Source organism: Perna viridis, chromosome 10, assembly GCF_037379345.1.
Source record: "Perna viridis isolate PV_CMFRI_1.1 ecotype Kerala chromosome 10, ASM3737934v1, whole genome shotgun sequence".
Classification (NCBI taxonomy): Eukaryota; Metazoa; Mollusca; class Bivalvia; order Mytilida; family Mytilidae; genus Perna; species Perna viridis.
In genome coordinates this window covers 6,653,327-6,669,098 of record NC_142454.1, presented here as the reverse complement: position 1 = coordinate 6,669,098, position 15,772 = coordinate 6,653,327, and the positions used below count along the sequence as shown (strand labels likewise).

The 15,772-nt window shown below is 31.9% G+C and overlaps 1 protein-coding gene across 1 annotated transcript in view; it reads right to left on the bottom strand.

Annotated features, from left to right (window-relative positions):
* Positions 1–853: 853 nt before the first annotated feature.
* The window catches only part of LOC148604315 (interferon-inducible GTPase 1-like), a gene marked incomplete at its 5' end in the record, with an annotated part of 21,377 nt that continues 6,458 nt past the window's right edge, over positions 854–15,772 (bottom strand). Inside the window, 2 exons of the mRNA XM_088550145.1 lie at positions 854–4,721; positions 6,692–6,736. Of these exons, the coding sequence (XP_088406271.1) occupies positions 3,594–4,721; positions 6,692–6,736 (1,173 nt within the window). The remainder of the gene's footprint in view (positions 4,722–6,691; positions 6,737–15,772) is intronic.

Genomic DNA, 15,772 nt, shown 5'->3' with positions numbered 1-15,772 from the left:
TCCAGTACACGATTCAGTTAAATTATTTAACCAAGAGGATGATGACATTCTTATAACATTCCTCGGTGGCATTACCGAATTTGCTAATGAACTAGACTCTGACAAATGGTACCAGCTAATGCTATGCGTCGCAGGTCACATAAATAAATTGCACACTAACTTCAGGAAAGTTATTTTTGAGTTAAGATTCAATACTAGTATTTAACATTCAATTACATGTAAGTGTATCATACTCAATATATGCTACCTAAAATTGTGTATTATCTACTCTTTTTTAATAAAGTATTATATACATGGTATAAAAGGTATTGCATCAGTTTGTGTATATATGTGTGTGTAGTTTTCTATTTTGTTAAGTAATTTTTGTATTATATTTGTGATTTTTTTCTTGTTTTATGAATCTTCATCTTTTGGAGGAAAAAAAGAAAATCAATTAATCAATCAATCATCAAATTCGAACAATATGTGCACAGAAGTGTGACAGTTTTTTAAGTATTGGAAACGATATCTGAATCAACATACATGAATGTATGTATACTTTTTCACGTACACAATGTCAAGATAAGTTTTGAACTATAGCAGGTTAATTCAAGCATACATACAGTGCAACAATCAACCAAACAAATGGCACTACCTTTCCTTTACATTGATGAAATCGAAAAAAAAAACAAAAAAAAAAAAAACAAATGTCAAAATAAGTTATTATCGGCATTGCATTTTTAGATATCTAAAGATACATATTTTAATATCCAGTTTCGTCTTTATATCTACAGCTACACAGCTATGTGCCTTGAAAATGTTTTGAACCTGTTAAAAAACTTGTCAACAGTGTTGGCAACAATATAAAAAGAGAGTGATTAGAAAAAGCGTTTAATACAGAATTCTGGATACTGAAAAGATACAATGTTTATTAAACCTAGAGGAATTAATTCAGTGAAAAAAAGCTGCAATTGTTTTCAATACAACACCAATTTCTTAGTTATGTTCCTTGTGAATAAATAACCACCAGAAATCAAGAAGTTGTATCCATTGTTCATTAAAATATAAGCCAAGATATTACAATATTGGTCCATTGTGGCGGCATTTTGTACATTCCACATCTCACACACAATGTGAAAACAGGCAAATTGGCATATTTGGAAGAACAAATATGAGGCATCTTTTTAAATTATATTATATAAACCCATGGCCATATTTCTTCATTTCGTGAGTAACTCCTCTCCAAACAAGGAGACATCATGCATATTTACGGTATTGATATCTATAGACTGTATCTATACATGGCAGTTTTAGTTTTTGTTGATAAATCTAGATAATGTACATACACTAATCAGCTTTAACATATATCAGACATCATCATTCGTATTTACTTTAATATGACACAAATTTATCCAACTAGTTACTAGTTTGTTTTGTTTGTATTTTACTATTAATACCTCAAACAACCTTTCATAATTCAAATACTTAGATAAAGACATTGTTGACCGAAATGAAATATTGATAAATATTTAGCCCTGTATCAGCCAAAAAATACATGAACTCGATGTATATTTTAGAGTTTTTAGTGTGAGAATCTATTGCTTATTAATCTGATGTACACATGAGTGAAAAACTTAAGTTTCAGAGATTGTAAGAATTTAATCTTTATACGAACTCAGCACATAGTTTTTTTTTTTTTTTTAATATTCAAGACATATGCATGAAGAAAGAAATCAAAACTCTTTACAGGGTCTTTATTTTTTCGTGGAAAGAAATCGTTGTAGGTACAAGTATTTATACACATGTTTAGATAGATGATATCTTGTATTTTTGTATATAAATTTTCCTTATATTTCAGAAAGATGTTGTGTGATCATTTAAAATTTTAATGTAAAAACACAGGTCACCGAACTTTGAAAATTAAGCTTTAATAAAGACATGTTTTTTTTTAAATTCTGAATATATGTTTACTATATACCTATTTTATAAACAAGGAGAAAGAATTTGTTACACATTCATATAAAATATTAATCAAGGGACCGAGATTCTTGCAGAAATCAAAAGAATGTATTCAAGGGAAAAATACCAGACATGGAAAACAATCACACACAGCAAAGAACATAACATAACCAAAATAAAACAAACAGAATAACAAAAGTAAATGAACAACTCGGACTCCACCAAAAACTAGGAGCATGGACAAGGTGCACCGGTAGGATACGCGTCATCAGCTTTTCTAGAAACACCGCCGAGTTGCTCATAAGTCCAAGGTAGACGACAGACCACTGAAAAAACACTACTTCGTTATTCTATCATGTCTGAAAATTAAAACTTGGCGTCACAACTGTTACGAGAAAATAATGGCGAATTACGGTTTCAGCTTACAAATATGAAGCATCTAAAGTATGCAAAATCAAACTACTCTCATCATTCTGAAAAAAAATTGTGTTAAGTGAAGAATTATTAAGATGGTTATCTCAGGAAATCCTTCAGAACAGAGTATTTGGACGATCTTTCCCAAAACAAAGCATCATTCTCCATATACATGTAACTGAAACCCGAGTGGACACGGCGAAACGCAACAAATCATGCACAAGCGTATAACATAAATACAAAATGGTAAATACTTTCAGAATAAACTGAAATGTCTTCAACAAGTGTAAATATACACTTAAGAAGGTTCTGGAATATAAAATCCGAGGTAACAGACAATGACACTTCTTAAAAAATAAACAAAATAAAACGCTTCGTCAAGCGAAGCATGATACAGCCGCAGTGGTCGAACTCTAACATTGGGTAAGTATGGACACAATATTAGTTTTGACATGCTTGAGGATAAGGACTTACATTAATAATGGAAACATCATATGGTTTGAACACTAAATTTCACAAAATTTTCCATTTAATTAAAAAAAAAATCAAAATCAAACCAAAAATGAAAAGTCGACTGCTTAAGGTGTGGCCCCTTTGACCCCTTATAAAAAACCGTAAGAGATATCTGAAATCTATTTAAACAACGCAGGCATGGATTTTATGACGAATCCACTAAGAATTTCCGTCGGACCACAAATTTTAAAAGTTTAATTTTAGGCGTTTTGGCCGACCTTGACCCATTATAACATGAAAACAATCCAAGACAAATATATCTGCTGATAAATTTGCTTATCGGAATTAAATATGGAACATAATAAAAACAATAATTAAAGTCGAAAAAAAAACCAAACAAACAAACATACGCTCTTTATGAGTTTTAATAAAATACATATTTTATCCTATTTTGCCCTTCCTCTAAAACCGATTGGGCAGTAAGTCCAAATTAATTGGAACCTTCAATTAATGATAGGTAAATTCATTTCCAAATTTCAGAACAATTGGTCAACCGCACCTGAAGTTATCGCATGGTAACGAAGTGTCCCTAGACGAAGACGACGACTGTGCAATAACATTATACGTCCGCAAATTTTATAAGTACATAATGACACAACGACACATGAATGATCAGCATTTCCTGACTTTGGACAGGCGCATTTCTGTTGTGGGGTTTAATTTGTTTTATACACTTTTACCATCCCCTTTTATATAAGGTCAAAATGATCCTACAAACTTACTATAATTCATGAATTATGTCTTCCAATGACAAAGTCAATCAAAGTATGTGCATCTTCTTCCATGAAACTTATTTGCTGTCTGAGAAAGTATACACTTGTGCAATACGCTATCATTGAAGAGAAAGTCATTTTTAACAAAGGTATATATCTTTTGTATTTTCCGGCCCATTCTTCAGCCTTTTGAGAAAGATAAAATTCCAAAAGGGTGTTTTCTAAACCATTACCCCTCTCCTTTAACCTTTCGTAACGGTTTAATGACAGAGTGATTTGGTCTTTAGTTGTTTTGAGATCGCCACAAAGTCGATCGAGAGAAACGTCGTCAAGACCAAACTGTGCCATGCAATAATTTAGTTCCTCTTCTATCAATTCGGTCTCATTGAAGTAACTACCAATGACAGGTACTAAGGAAAAGGCGGGTAAAAATCCCTTCAGTAATGCTCTGTTTTGTAACATTTTCTTTTTCTCCCTAATAATTTGGTGCGTAAGGGGTCCAATAGAATGTAAAATTGCCTCTTTTTTCAAATTTGAAAGGGTTTCCAAGATCGCTGTCATTAAGTCGTCAAACTGGCCTATTTCATGGTTGTAATTCGAAATAATAAATATTTGTGAATCTTTGATACCGGCATTTTCCAGATTTTCGTAGCAACTGTGATATAATCTAGGAACAACTTCCTCGATACGTTGGCCGTCTTTCGAAGCGTTCGACATTGCTTCGTCTAGTTTTGATCTAACGAAGAAAAATGATTTTCCGAGCCTCTTAACCTCTTTACCGAGCCATGCATCATTTTCTGAAAAGCACTGGTCAGAGAATATAAGAAAGAAATCATATCTTTTTATCTGTATAGTATCAAAATATGTCTCATCCTTCGGAAATCTTAAAGTACCAACCCCTGGAAGATCCCATAAGACCATGTTTTTATTTTTGGGATGTTTGTAAGGGATAGGTTCAGTAGTTGTATCCCCTATCCCGACTGGTGCATATCCCTCGTCTTTCTCACTGACGCTCCGTGATGTATTAATAAACGTCGATTTGCCGACATAAGTTTCTCCACAAACAGCAATATTGATTACACTTTCTTTCCACTCATCAGCCTTTTCTGACAAGATGGCGGATAGATTTTTGACACCGCCTTCCTGGAAAAGATTTTGGATGCGTTCAAAGTCTTCAAAAGGTATTCCAAATGCATCCGAGTCCATTTTGTTATTCTAATGAAAGTAGAACACATTGTTACAGATAGTTAGACGTAGGAAAGGTAATACTGTGTAGTTACTATAAACAATGACAGTCTAAAGGTACAACTTAAAGTATTTTAAAAGTGAATTTATAATCAATTACCTCAAGAGTATCAGAATCACTTCTTCACTAGAACTCTAAGTAATAGGTTTCTGGAACAGGGTTATGTTGCTACAAGATTGAAGTCATCACTACAGAAATTTTATGGTCGTCATCATGAACTCGTGGATCGTTATGGTGTATCCATCAGCACCATGAAAACTGATTTATTCAACGGGTCATAATTTTCCTTTCCTCGTTTGTCTACCCCGGACTTGACTTTTTATGAGCAACTCGGCGGGTGTTTCTAGAAAAGCAGAGGACGCTTACCCTACCGGTGCACCTGGTTCATGCTCCCAGTTTTTAGTGGAGTCCGAGTTGCTCATTTACTTTTGTTACTTTGTATGTATGATTTTAGTTACTTTATGTTCTTTGTTGTGTACGTCTATTTTCCATGTCTGGTCTTTGTCCCTGGATTACATTTTTTTATTACCGCTATAACCTTGGTTCCCTTGTCTCCTTCATGAAACTTGTTTCATAATGAAATGACTGAATCGTTGAATATACTTAGCCAATAAATAACGATTAAGTTTCATAATGAATATAGACGTTTTGTTTGAAAGATGCCATTAAACTTCATTTTCAAAACATCCAAACACATTTGGCCGCAAATACACAAAAGTAAATAACATGTCATTTAGCATGCTGCATTATACCAATACCTAACCAAGTGTAAATATCATGTAATTCAGACATCTACGTTTTAACGATATTTTGTGATAACATTGTATTATTTTCACGTCTATCACAAAGGCCGTGAAATCCCCAACACAAAAGCCTCAATTCCGTCTTTATCATATCATAACATTCAATCTTAAAAGCCGAAGAAGAAAACCAGTGAAAAGCAGAAGATAGTTTCAATCGGATATCGGGTTTGTGGGTTCTGTTTCACATTAGACTACTAAACTGATGTTCATATAAAAATATTTACTTAATTTCCGGAATGATTTTTCATATTTTTTGTTGGATATCAACGGATGCTTCTAAGACCAACATTATGATATAAATTTTAAGATGGCTACTTTAGACCTATTAAGTGACAACAGATGTCCGACATGACATTTAAGAATGACTTTGATCAGATGTTACAGAAAGAATGGCATACAGGCTGGTAATGTGCAAGAAAGATAAAATTAGTGTACACAGAAGGGATTTAACGTTCAAGGTTACAAAAAAAAGAGTGGAGAAAAACAAGTTTACGAAAAACAGACACCGGAAGAAGATACAAAATCTAGAAATCGTGATTAATACAATCACTAAACAGTGTAGAACAGCAAGGGAGCACAAAACGATAGTTCTAGGTGATTACCGGAAGGACAACACAGTGACATCAGATAAAAGAAAACCGGATTAAATAACAAAAGTTGGATAGCAATGTTTCATTTTTACCGAAAAAACGTTGAAGGGTCAATAACACTCTCAACAGGGAAGGTTTAGAGATACTGATAACATGCATGACGGTGAATAGTTATTAAAACCTTTAGGACCACGTGACAGAAAAGAAAGAAGAGATGCTAGAACCAGAGAAACTAACGAATGAAAAAATGAAAAAGGTGCAAAATATCGTAAAGAAGGATAAAACAACATTTAATAGTAGGTCCTAATGGTCTCCACGATAAGGATTATAATGATTCCCAAAAGATACTTAGACACCAACGGTGAAAGTACTGAAAGTGGCATAGAGGAAATATAAGATTCCATCTTTGCTGGCAGAAAGCTGAGACATGCTAAGAGCTAAAGAAAGCCTCGAAAAAGTAAATCAGTTTCATACCTGATGTACGTTCAATGTGAGAAACAATCCTCCCCTCAGTACTAGCTAGAAAAATAAAATGACCAAGAGTCCGAAAACATTAGTATAGTAAAATTCTCTGGATGCATTCATCACTCAACCATTAAAACGCACCTAATACGTGAAGCAACAGAAATTATCTTATTGTAGTATGTCTGGAGTTAGTAAATGTCGATGAAACAATCTCGAATATGATCAGAGTGGAGGCTCTTGAACATACTTCCATATACCTGAACACTAAAATTTATTTCAGGGAGATAAACCTTTTTAAAAACAGAAAGCTTCACATCATCTTATCTTACATTAAAGAAAGATTGAGAGGATTTACCAGCAGAGTGATCCTTCTTCATGTCTTAACATGATGATAAGCAAAGCATCTCTAAAATCGGGAGACCACTAAATGCTAGTTTAAACGATCTAAGTTCATCATCAATTTGTTTTCAAAAGTTTTTTTTATGAAAACTTAGGTAAATGAAAATTTTGGTAAAGTTGTTTGCTTACACGATTAAAGTTTGTAAATTTAAAATTTTCCTTTAAAAAGGAAGAAATCAAGCACCTGCTATTTGTTTTTTTTTTTATTATCATTTCGAAAACTCATTCTGATTGGTCAAATTCCATCAAACATAACGAGAATGGAAATTGTGAATATATCAAAGAGACGATGAAAAAAAGGCAGCTCTAGTCAACCTATGGATCTCCAATACGATTACCCATAATCATAATTTCTTTAAGTTTCATCCTTTTTACAAGTATATGATGCAACCTAATATTAACCAATTCTAATTCAACAAGGAATGTAAAGCTTCCCGGATTGCAGTTTGACACGGCCGTAAAGGTAGACCCCTCAACAATACAGACAAGTATTAACAAACATTCAAGTTTGATACAACTCTGAATTTTTCGTTTTGTTAATAGTAACTAAACCAGGATTAGTGGGAATCGAAGAAGTAACGGTGTGATATATAAATATTGAATTTATTTCGTTTTTTAAACATTTTTGTTCCAAACATTTCTTGACTTCTTCACATATTTGATAAATATGTTCCTTCTATTCTGTTCATCTAGGTATAAACACATGTTGATCCAGTCCGACATAAGCTGTTCTATCACACTTATCTGTACTTTCCCTGTAAAATAACAATTGCATTATATAGTAATACTGACTGTATTTATAACAATAGTTATACATGCATGTATATTTAAATAAAATAGCTAACAGTTACTATAAATATATATGTGTATATGTCATGAATACATACATGTAAAAGTATAGCTACATGTAAATGCTACCAAGATAACAGATGCAAAAATCCTATTACGAAAAACAAAGAAAATATTAAATAAATGTAACATTAAGGAAATAGAGAAATTAACTACTTGTAAACCTGAAAAGAATACTTGTCAGTTGTTGCAGTGTGCATGTACTATGTTTAATATGTAAGAAGTACTAAGGAACTGAAAATAATCATTTTCAATGGCCAATCATATTTGTTAAATAATGAATAAATTATAGGTACGGGTCGCATGCACTAAGTCTTGTTTCTACCACAGTGACTATCCACACGTACATTTGTACATGTACCCTAGGAAAAATCTTCACAGGGTATTTGTGGATATTGATACGTGGATGCACTTTCAGAAAAATTGCTAGTTCAAAATTAAACTTTTGAATAATATATTTAATTTACTAGTAAAGACACCGCCCATTTTTCTCTTCCACGAGGGAGGTCATGTACTTAGATTTTATTGTCAGATTATAATTGTTTTTTTTCAATAAATAAATAAGTTAAAAATCATAGAATTTGGAGCTCTTTTTTTCAAAGAGACCATATGATCTGGCCCTTCTTCGCTTATAAACATGGTGCCAATAACAAAACCTTGTGACGAATTTCAACTAGCTTTCTAATTGTCATGTGCTCGGAAGATAATATATATAGCGTCTTAGCATAATATAGAACCTATTCCAAAAATGGCACAATCGGTAACTTATGGCAAGCCAAAGTGGACAAAAATGAACATTTTCTAATATAAAAAAAATGATTTTTTAATATTACAAATTAGATTTCTTATATCACAAAGCACTTTTAAACATTAAAAAATCATTTGTTAATATTAAAAATTCAAATGAATTTCTAATATGAAAAAACTATTTTTGAATATTAGAAAATGATTTTCTAATATTAGAAAATGGATTTGTCGTATTCAAAGACGACTTTTTAATATTAGAAAATCATTTTGTGATATTAAAAAATGTGACTGATTTTCTAATATTACAAATTCATTTTCTAATATTAAAAATTCAATTTGTAATATTACCAAATCTGTGATATTTTATAAATATTACTAAATCAGGAATTTGTAATATTAGAAGATATAAGTGTTTTCTAATATTAAAAAATGATTTTTCTAATATTACAAATTAGATTTCTAATATTACGAAACGCGTTTTTTATTATTAAAAATTCAATTGAATTTTTAACATTAAAAAACGATTTTTTAATATAAGAAAATCATTTTGTAATATTAAAAAATGTGACTGATTTTGCAATATTGCAAAGGGAAAGGGATATTTTTAATATTACTTATTCAATTTCTAATATTACAAATTCATTTTCTAATATTACAGGAATTTGTAATATTACAAAACGAATTTCTAATATTAAAAAATCTTTATAATATTACAAAAATTATTTTGTAATATTAAAAATTCATTTTCTAATATTACAAAATATTGATTTTTGTCCACTTTGGCCACCCAATCGGCTGGACGATATCCGTTAAATATGAATAAGTGATGTCAGGGGTTTGAGGGACTTTGGCTTTCTATAGTAACTTGCCATCTTGTGAGTATAAAGAATCATGCATTAGCTATTATATTCTACTCTAATCCTGAATGATTTTAAGATCGATACGATTGCCGTACGATGATTGAAATCAAGAATGAAGCTATAGGGCAGTAAATGTACGTTCTACATCACATTCTTTGACCCTTTTTGTTTACTTAATAATGTACGTGTGTTGTGTCTTCACCGGTAAAATTTTAAATTTAAAGGAATTACTGCCATATGCGACTTCGGATGAAAATAATTTTTACTTTCTAGGAAACTAGAAATACTTACCAAAAAAATTTAAAACGCATGATCCAATTTGATCCCAGAAATATGGCCAGGGCACCACCGTTTACCATCAATTTTTCACAACTTATCCATCCAAAGAAATCATCGTTTTACAAATCTGTCAAGCAAACGGCACGATCTACACTTCATATTCGATCATTTTCCGTGTCAGAACCAACAACGGCCTATCGCAGACATTTCCTTCCCGACAGACGAAAATCACAATGAAATGGGAGATAATTGAACTCGGGTAGGTATTGAGCTTTGTGAAGAATATTACCAGGATGGCGTTCTATTCCATTAAAGTTTTGCAACAGGTTTACACGGTAAAGAAAGGATTTTGATCGAGCATTTCGATCGTGTAAACGGGTATTAAAACGAGATTCACTTCTGATAAAGTATCGAGTAAAAAAAGTCGAGTATCGAGTAAAAAAAGTCGAGTGTCGAGTTAAAAAAGTCAAGTACGAGTTAAAAATGTCGAGTACCGAGTTAAAAAAAACACAATTACAGAAAAGATATAAATATGGTAAACAAACATGAAACATGAAGATAAAAAGTAATATGAAAAGACACTCCCTTGTAGTTTTTTTTTATATTTAAACATCTGAGAAATGTCCCGTGCCAAGAGCGTAATAGTAAAAATAGCCTGGTATAAAGTAGACATGTACGCACATAAAACGTGACGGTGTTCAAATTTGTTGTCGGTGGAAGACGAAAAATGGTTCCAAACCACATCTTATTATAAGTAAAGTGTTTCCTAAATCAAGTTACTTCTGTCCAAACAGAAAAAAATATTCAGAAAATCCAAGACGAAATTAGAAAATTTGCGGAATTACAATTTGTTATACAATGTATGATATGGGTAATAAATACTTTGATCGTGGTATTTTTTACAAATAGGAAAAATCTAGTCATATAATACAATAAAAAGCACGGTGTAATAGGAAGTAAAGTATAGCACCATAATGATATAATCGATCTCCTTTATATGTTTGAGTCTCATGAATTCGTCCATGTTTTCGAATGTTTAAGGTTACTTTGCCTTGGGTTCAATTTTCCTAGAAAGCAAAATTAAAGTTCAAATTATTTGATAACTCATAAAATAAACATTTTGCCATAAGTTAGGGACCACTCAATTTTTTCAAAGAAATTGCTTGAATTTTTTTTACAAGATAAAATTGTCAATATCTGTCCTTTCTGTGAAAATATTGTACTAAGTATCATTTCATCAGAAAATGCAGCATTAAGGATCCTAAAAAAAGTCTAGAATTTTATAAAAATGGTAACCGTGTGAAAAATTATTCGAAAAAGTCGGGGTTGTGCATTTTTAAAATTCTGGAAAGATTATAAGAAAAATTGTAATTTAAAAATGGCAAATTTTTAAGTCTAAGACTCTTACCACGTGTTTAGTGCCAAAACTTATTGCACAGACACATTAGACTTTTTTGATCGTTTTCCTTCTCTATTTTTGCACAAATTCCACGAAGTCTTATTGTAATGCTAATAAGAAATATTCAAATGAATAAAAACTCCTTTAAAATTCGTTTGCACGCTTGTTCAAGCCTAGAATGTCTTTAATCAACGCTTATTGCTGATTGGAGAAACATTGAAAAGAAAAACATAGTCGCTTAAGAGTCATACAAGTATTGTTTAAACTCCTGTTTCAAAAAAACATGTATATATATGACGTCTTGTCAGAGAAGAAAAAAATCATCCCAGAAAATCAAAAGAAAAAACCCTCACACACAAATATTTTAGAGAAAAAAAAAAAGAAAATCTTAATACGTTTTCTATGGATTTTTGCTATCGATAGCCTGTTAAATTTTGTTCCTCTATAACAGTCATACTTCAGTTTTTGATATTATTGTATAACATCTCATGAGTATATCAATCGGTCATCTCCGTCTATTTTCATTTCTGTCCGCATTCTAATGTCCACAGGCGAGCCTGACGAGCGGACGGATCGTTGTTTTTTTCTGCAAAAAAACCCTCTTTACTGTTTTTGGTCTAAAATTGGTCACAATTTTACTGCAATAAGCCGAATTTGCTTGGACCCTTCAATCCAGCTGCTGTCAAATTTAAAAATTCTCCGAATATCCATCTAACCAAACAATTATGAAAAATCTAGTTAGGTTTTAGTTTCATGGCTCTACTGCTATGTTTCATTTTTGTATCTTTGTAAAATGGGATGTCAAGTTACTGTTTTTTTCTATTCATTTATAGTCCGTCTAAAAAAATCACGTCTTCTATTCAGAAAATGTATTAAAATTCCGTATTATCTATTTTTATTAAGTATTTACAGTGTTTTTAGCCCCCGCTTTTTTCCAAACGGCCGATAGGCATCGGGTGCATCATTTTGCCGTGGTCCGTAAGCACGTCCAAAATCATTTCCGTCAGCTAAATAAAACTCAGCAACCACTTTTGGAAATTATTTGACATTTGGTTTGCACCTTCAGCACCACGAGTTTTACCGATGTTGCGACTAAAATTGAGTTTGGACTTTGGCGGGAACATTTGTGTCCAATGGACACATTCTCTTTTAAGTTTTTAACAGTTGAAGGTATAAAGAAGATACATAGAATGAATTTAAATACTGATAACAATATAATGCTAGCACATCTATTTTGTAGGATTGTATGTAATGTTGTTTTATAGCCTTTAAACATAAAGTTTGTGACACGATAAATATAAAATGTATAAAAAATGAGTAAAACGTAATTTTCAGTAGGTTATTTAAAGAGAAAGGATATGAAGTAAAAGTACATTTTCTTAATTTCCCAACTTGCTCAAAGACCGTTCTCTTTTAAATACAAATTAAAGACTGCTCTTTCAATCCATTTGGGGGTTGCACTCGATTTCAATAATTTCATATGAAAACATTCAATAGAAACATCGATGGCTTGTACTTGTTTATGGTAAAACAATCTGAAGAAACAGAAAATTTGGATTGACTTAAAGAGAAAATGCCAGACAAACTGGTCACTGCTTGTTCTCAAACAACTATTCCGGAGAGTATACATATAATAAGGAACAAGATAACAAAGATTTGAAATTATTTTCTTGGTTTAATAGAAGGAAGGAATCCATATTAAATGAAACACAACACAAAATGAATACTATTTTCATTAATCTCATAAACTGAAATAATTATATTTCATCAAAACAGTTGGGTCTCTGTAACCCTGAATGAAAAACAAAACAAAAATCACGTTCTAACACTAAGACCACATTTAATCCCTCATTTAACTGACCTGAAGTTGATCTGAAAAATCTGAATAGATTATGAAGAAATATACCAAAGATCTTTATCCAATTGATATTCAAGTTAGATGAAGTTGTTTTCAATAAGCATACTACGATCTTTGTTAAGATAAATTCAGATGATGATTCACCTTTCAGACTGCGAAACTGCTAAGAATAATTTGTACAAGAAACCATCCAATGTCTTTTCCACTGGGTTCTGCAAATTGGGAAATGTCATTTCTACTGTAGAAACAATTCATTATCTTTGTTATATCATGATATTGGTTTTTAATACAGTGAAATGTATTTATCGGAATCGCATCTATTGACCCTATTGTAAACATGACCTAATCATTCGGCTTTAGATAACAAATTTTAAGAGAACAATTTTTGAACGTTCAAAAATGACAAAAAAAACTGGAAGACACTCTCTATACAAACTTGAGTTTCATAATGTTGAATTATATGCGTAAATATATGTCTCATTTAGTAATGGTATGTTCACAAAACACTTAAAAGTATGACAAAAAGCCAGGACATTAAGGCAAAAGGCCAGGACGCATATACCAAGCTGCGTAAAAAAGCCAGGAAAAGATACAACTTAATATTTATCACTTCAAATGTGAGAAAATTCGGCTCTGAATATTACCAATATCTTATAAATATACATAAAAGAGATTACTAAATTTATTCGAAGAGATTAAGAGAGAAATATTAAAAAATAAACAAACATAACGGAAAAAATCTGGACTGAAAAACGGAAAAAATCATGTTGTCGCAGGACAACGATACCTACTGTGTGGAAGAGAATCTACATGTTAACTTGAAATGGGTTACATTTTAAATACATGTATTTGAGGACTTCAGAGGAGACATTTGTTATTATAATTGTCTGCATGATCTACATGTATACTGTATTAAATTCATCGAATTTCATGTTCATTTGTTGCATAGTTTTCATAATTTCATAGTTTCATAGTTTTCCTTTCCTCGTTTGTCTACCCCGGACTTGACTTTTTATGAGCAACTCGGCGGGTGTTTGTAGAAAAGCAGAGGACGCTTACCCTACCGGTGCACCTGGTCCATGCTCCCAGTTTTTAGTGGAGTCCGAGTTGCTCATTTACTTTTGTTACTTTGTATGTATGATTTTAGTTACTTTATGTTCTTTGTTGTGTATGTCTGTTTTCCATGTTTAGTCTTTGTCCCTGGATTACATTCTTTTGATTACCGCTACAACCTTGGTTCCCTTGATTACTCTTGCATGTCACAAACAATTATACGCTCCGAGGGAGCGTAAATGCATGTATTATCAACTGGGACATGTATACTTATGGGCAGAAAAGGCATCAATATCCGGTTTGTGCATGTAAATTCAGGAACTTAAAAACAGTACAATGGCAGCTTCATTTTCATACACTTCGAAAAATGTGATTGAGAACAGAACCAGTCTCAGTAGCGTTTTTGGTTAAGTTCAAAATATATCAAATTTTTTTTCAAGATATGGATTGTCAAAACAGTCAACTGAAGGCGCTCCAATGTTTACGAAAATACCATTACCCATAATTCCGTACAACTGCCAAAACGACCCAAAGACATTTCGGACCACGACAATCGAACCAATAACCGTGACTTGCGCAATAACGTATATCTGTTATGGTTGTATTATCAACTTACTTCTGTGTACTTAGGGCAAGAAAAAACATCAATATCCGGTTTGTACCTGCATTGTAAGTAGCTAAAAAAAACAGCATAATGGCAGCTTCATTTGCGTATACTTATAGTTGTATGTGTGCGATTGAGAACCAAATCAGTCTCGGAAAATATTTGCTAGTTTCGATAATTAAATACAAATCGATTCATACCTTTTCCAAGATAGGGTTGGCCTTATAGTCAGCAGTATGGCGTCCGGATATTTACAAACATAACGTAATCAATTTTACCCATAATTCTCGGTTCATAAAAATTGTGAAACGAAAATGAACCAATACGAAACGAAAATAATCTATATAAGAAAGAATCGAAACGAATCAATTAAATAAAATGAATTAATTCGTTACAAAAACATAATTTAACTGTACAAAATGAAACAGATTGAATCGAAACTAAATGCAATAAATGAAATCTTTTAAGAGGTTTCGCAAATTTAAGAACCATAATGTTAACCAGTGCCGGACGATTCGACCAAAAGTCATTTCGGACCATGACAACTAATAATTCCTTATGAATGCCAGACAATTCGGCCAATAGACATATTAGATTATGACAATTAGCATAATTGGACAAATATATATCATTACAAAATTTACCATACTTGAAGTTAATATGGTGTAGGCATTGCCTAAATCAGCGAGCACCGTGAGCTTTACCATACAGGAAGGTTATAAGTATAATATATCAAATCAGAGCTTGGGGAATGAAGCAAGCAATCTTAATCAACATTTGTTTCTACATCACTTGACTGATAACCAAAACTGTCCACACTGTAGTGACCACATTGAAGATAATCATCATTTCTTGTTATCTTGCAATTAGTATGCTCACCACAGGAGGTCACTGCAGTCTGTTTGACCTAAACATTATACTGCTGACAGACATTTGATTTTTCATAAAATATTGATTTTATTTAAAAAAATAATAATTTATTGATCTATTCATCAGCATTTATGATTGTAAATGATATATTTATCATGCACTTTAATTATTG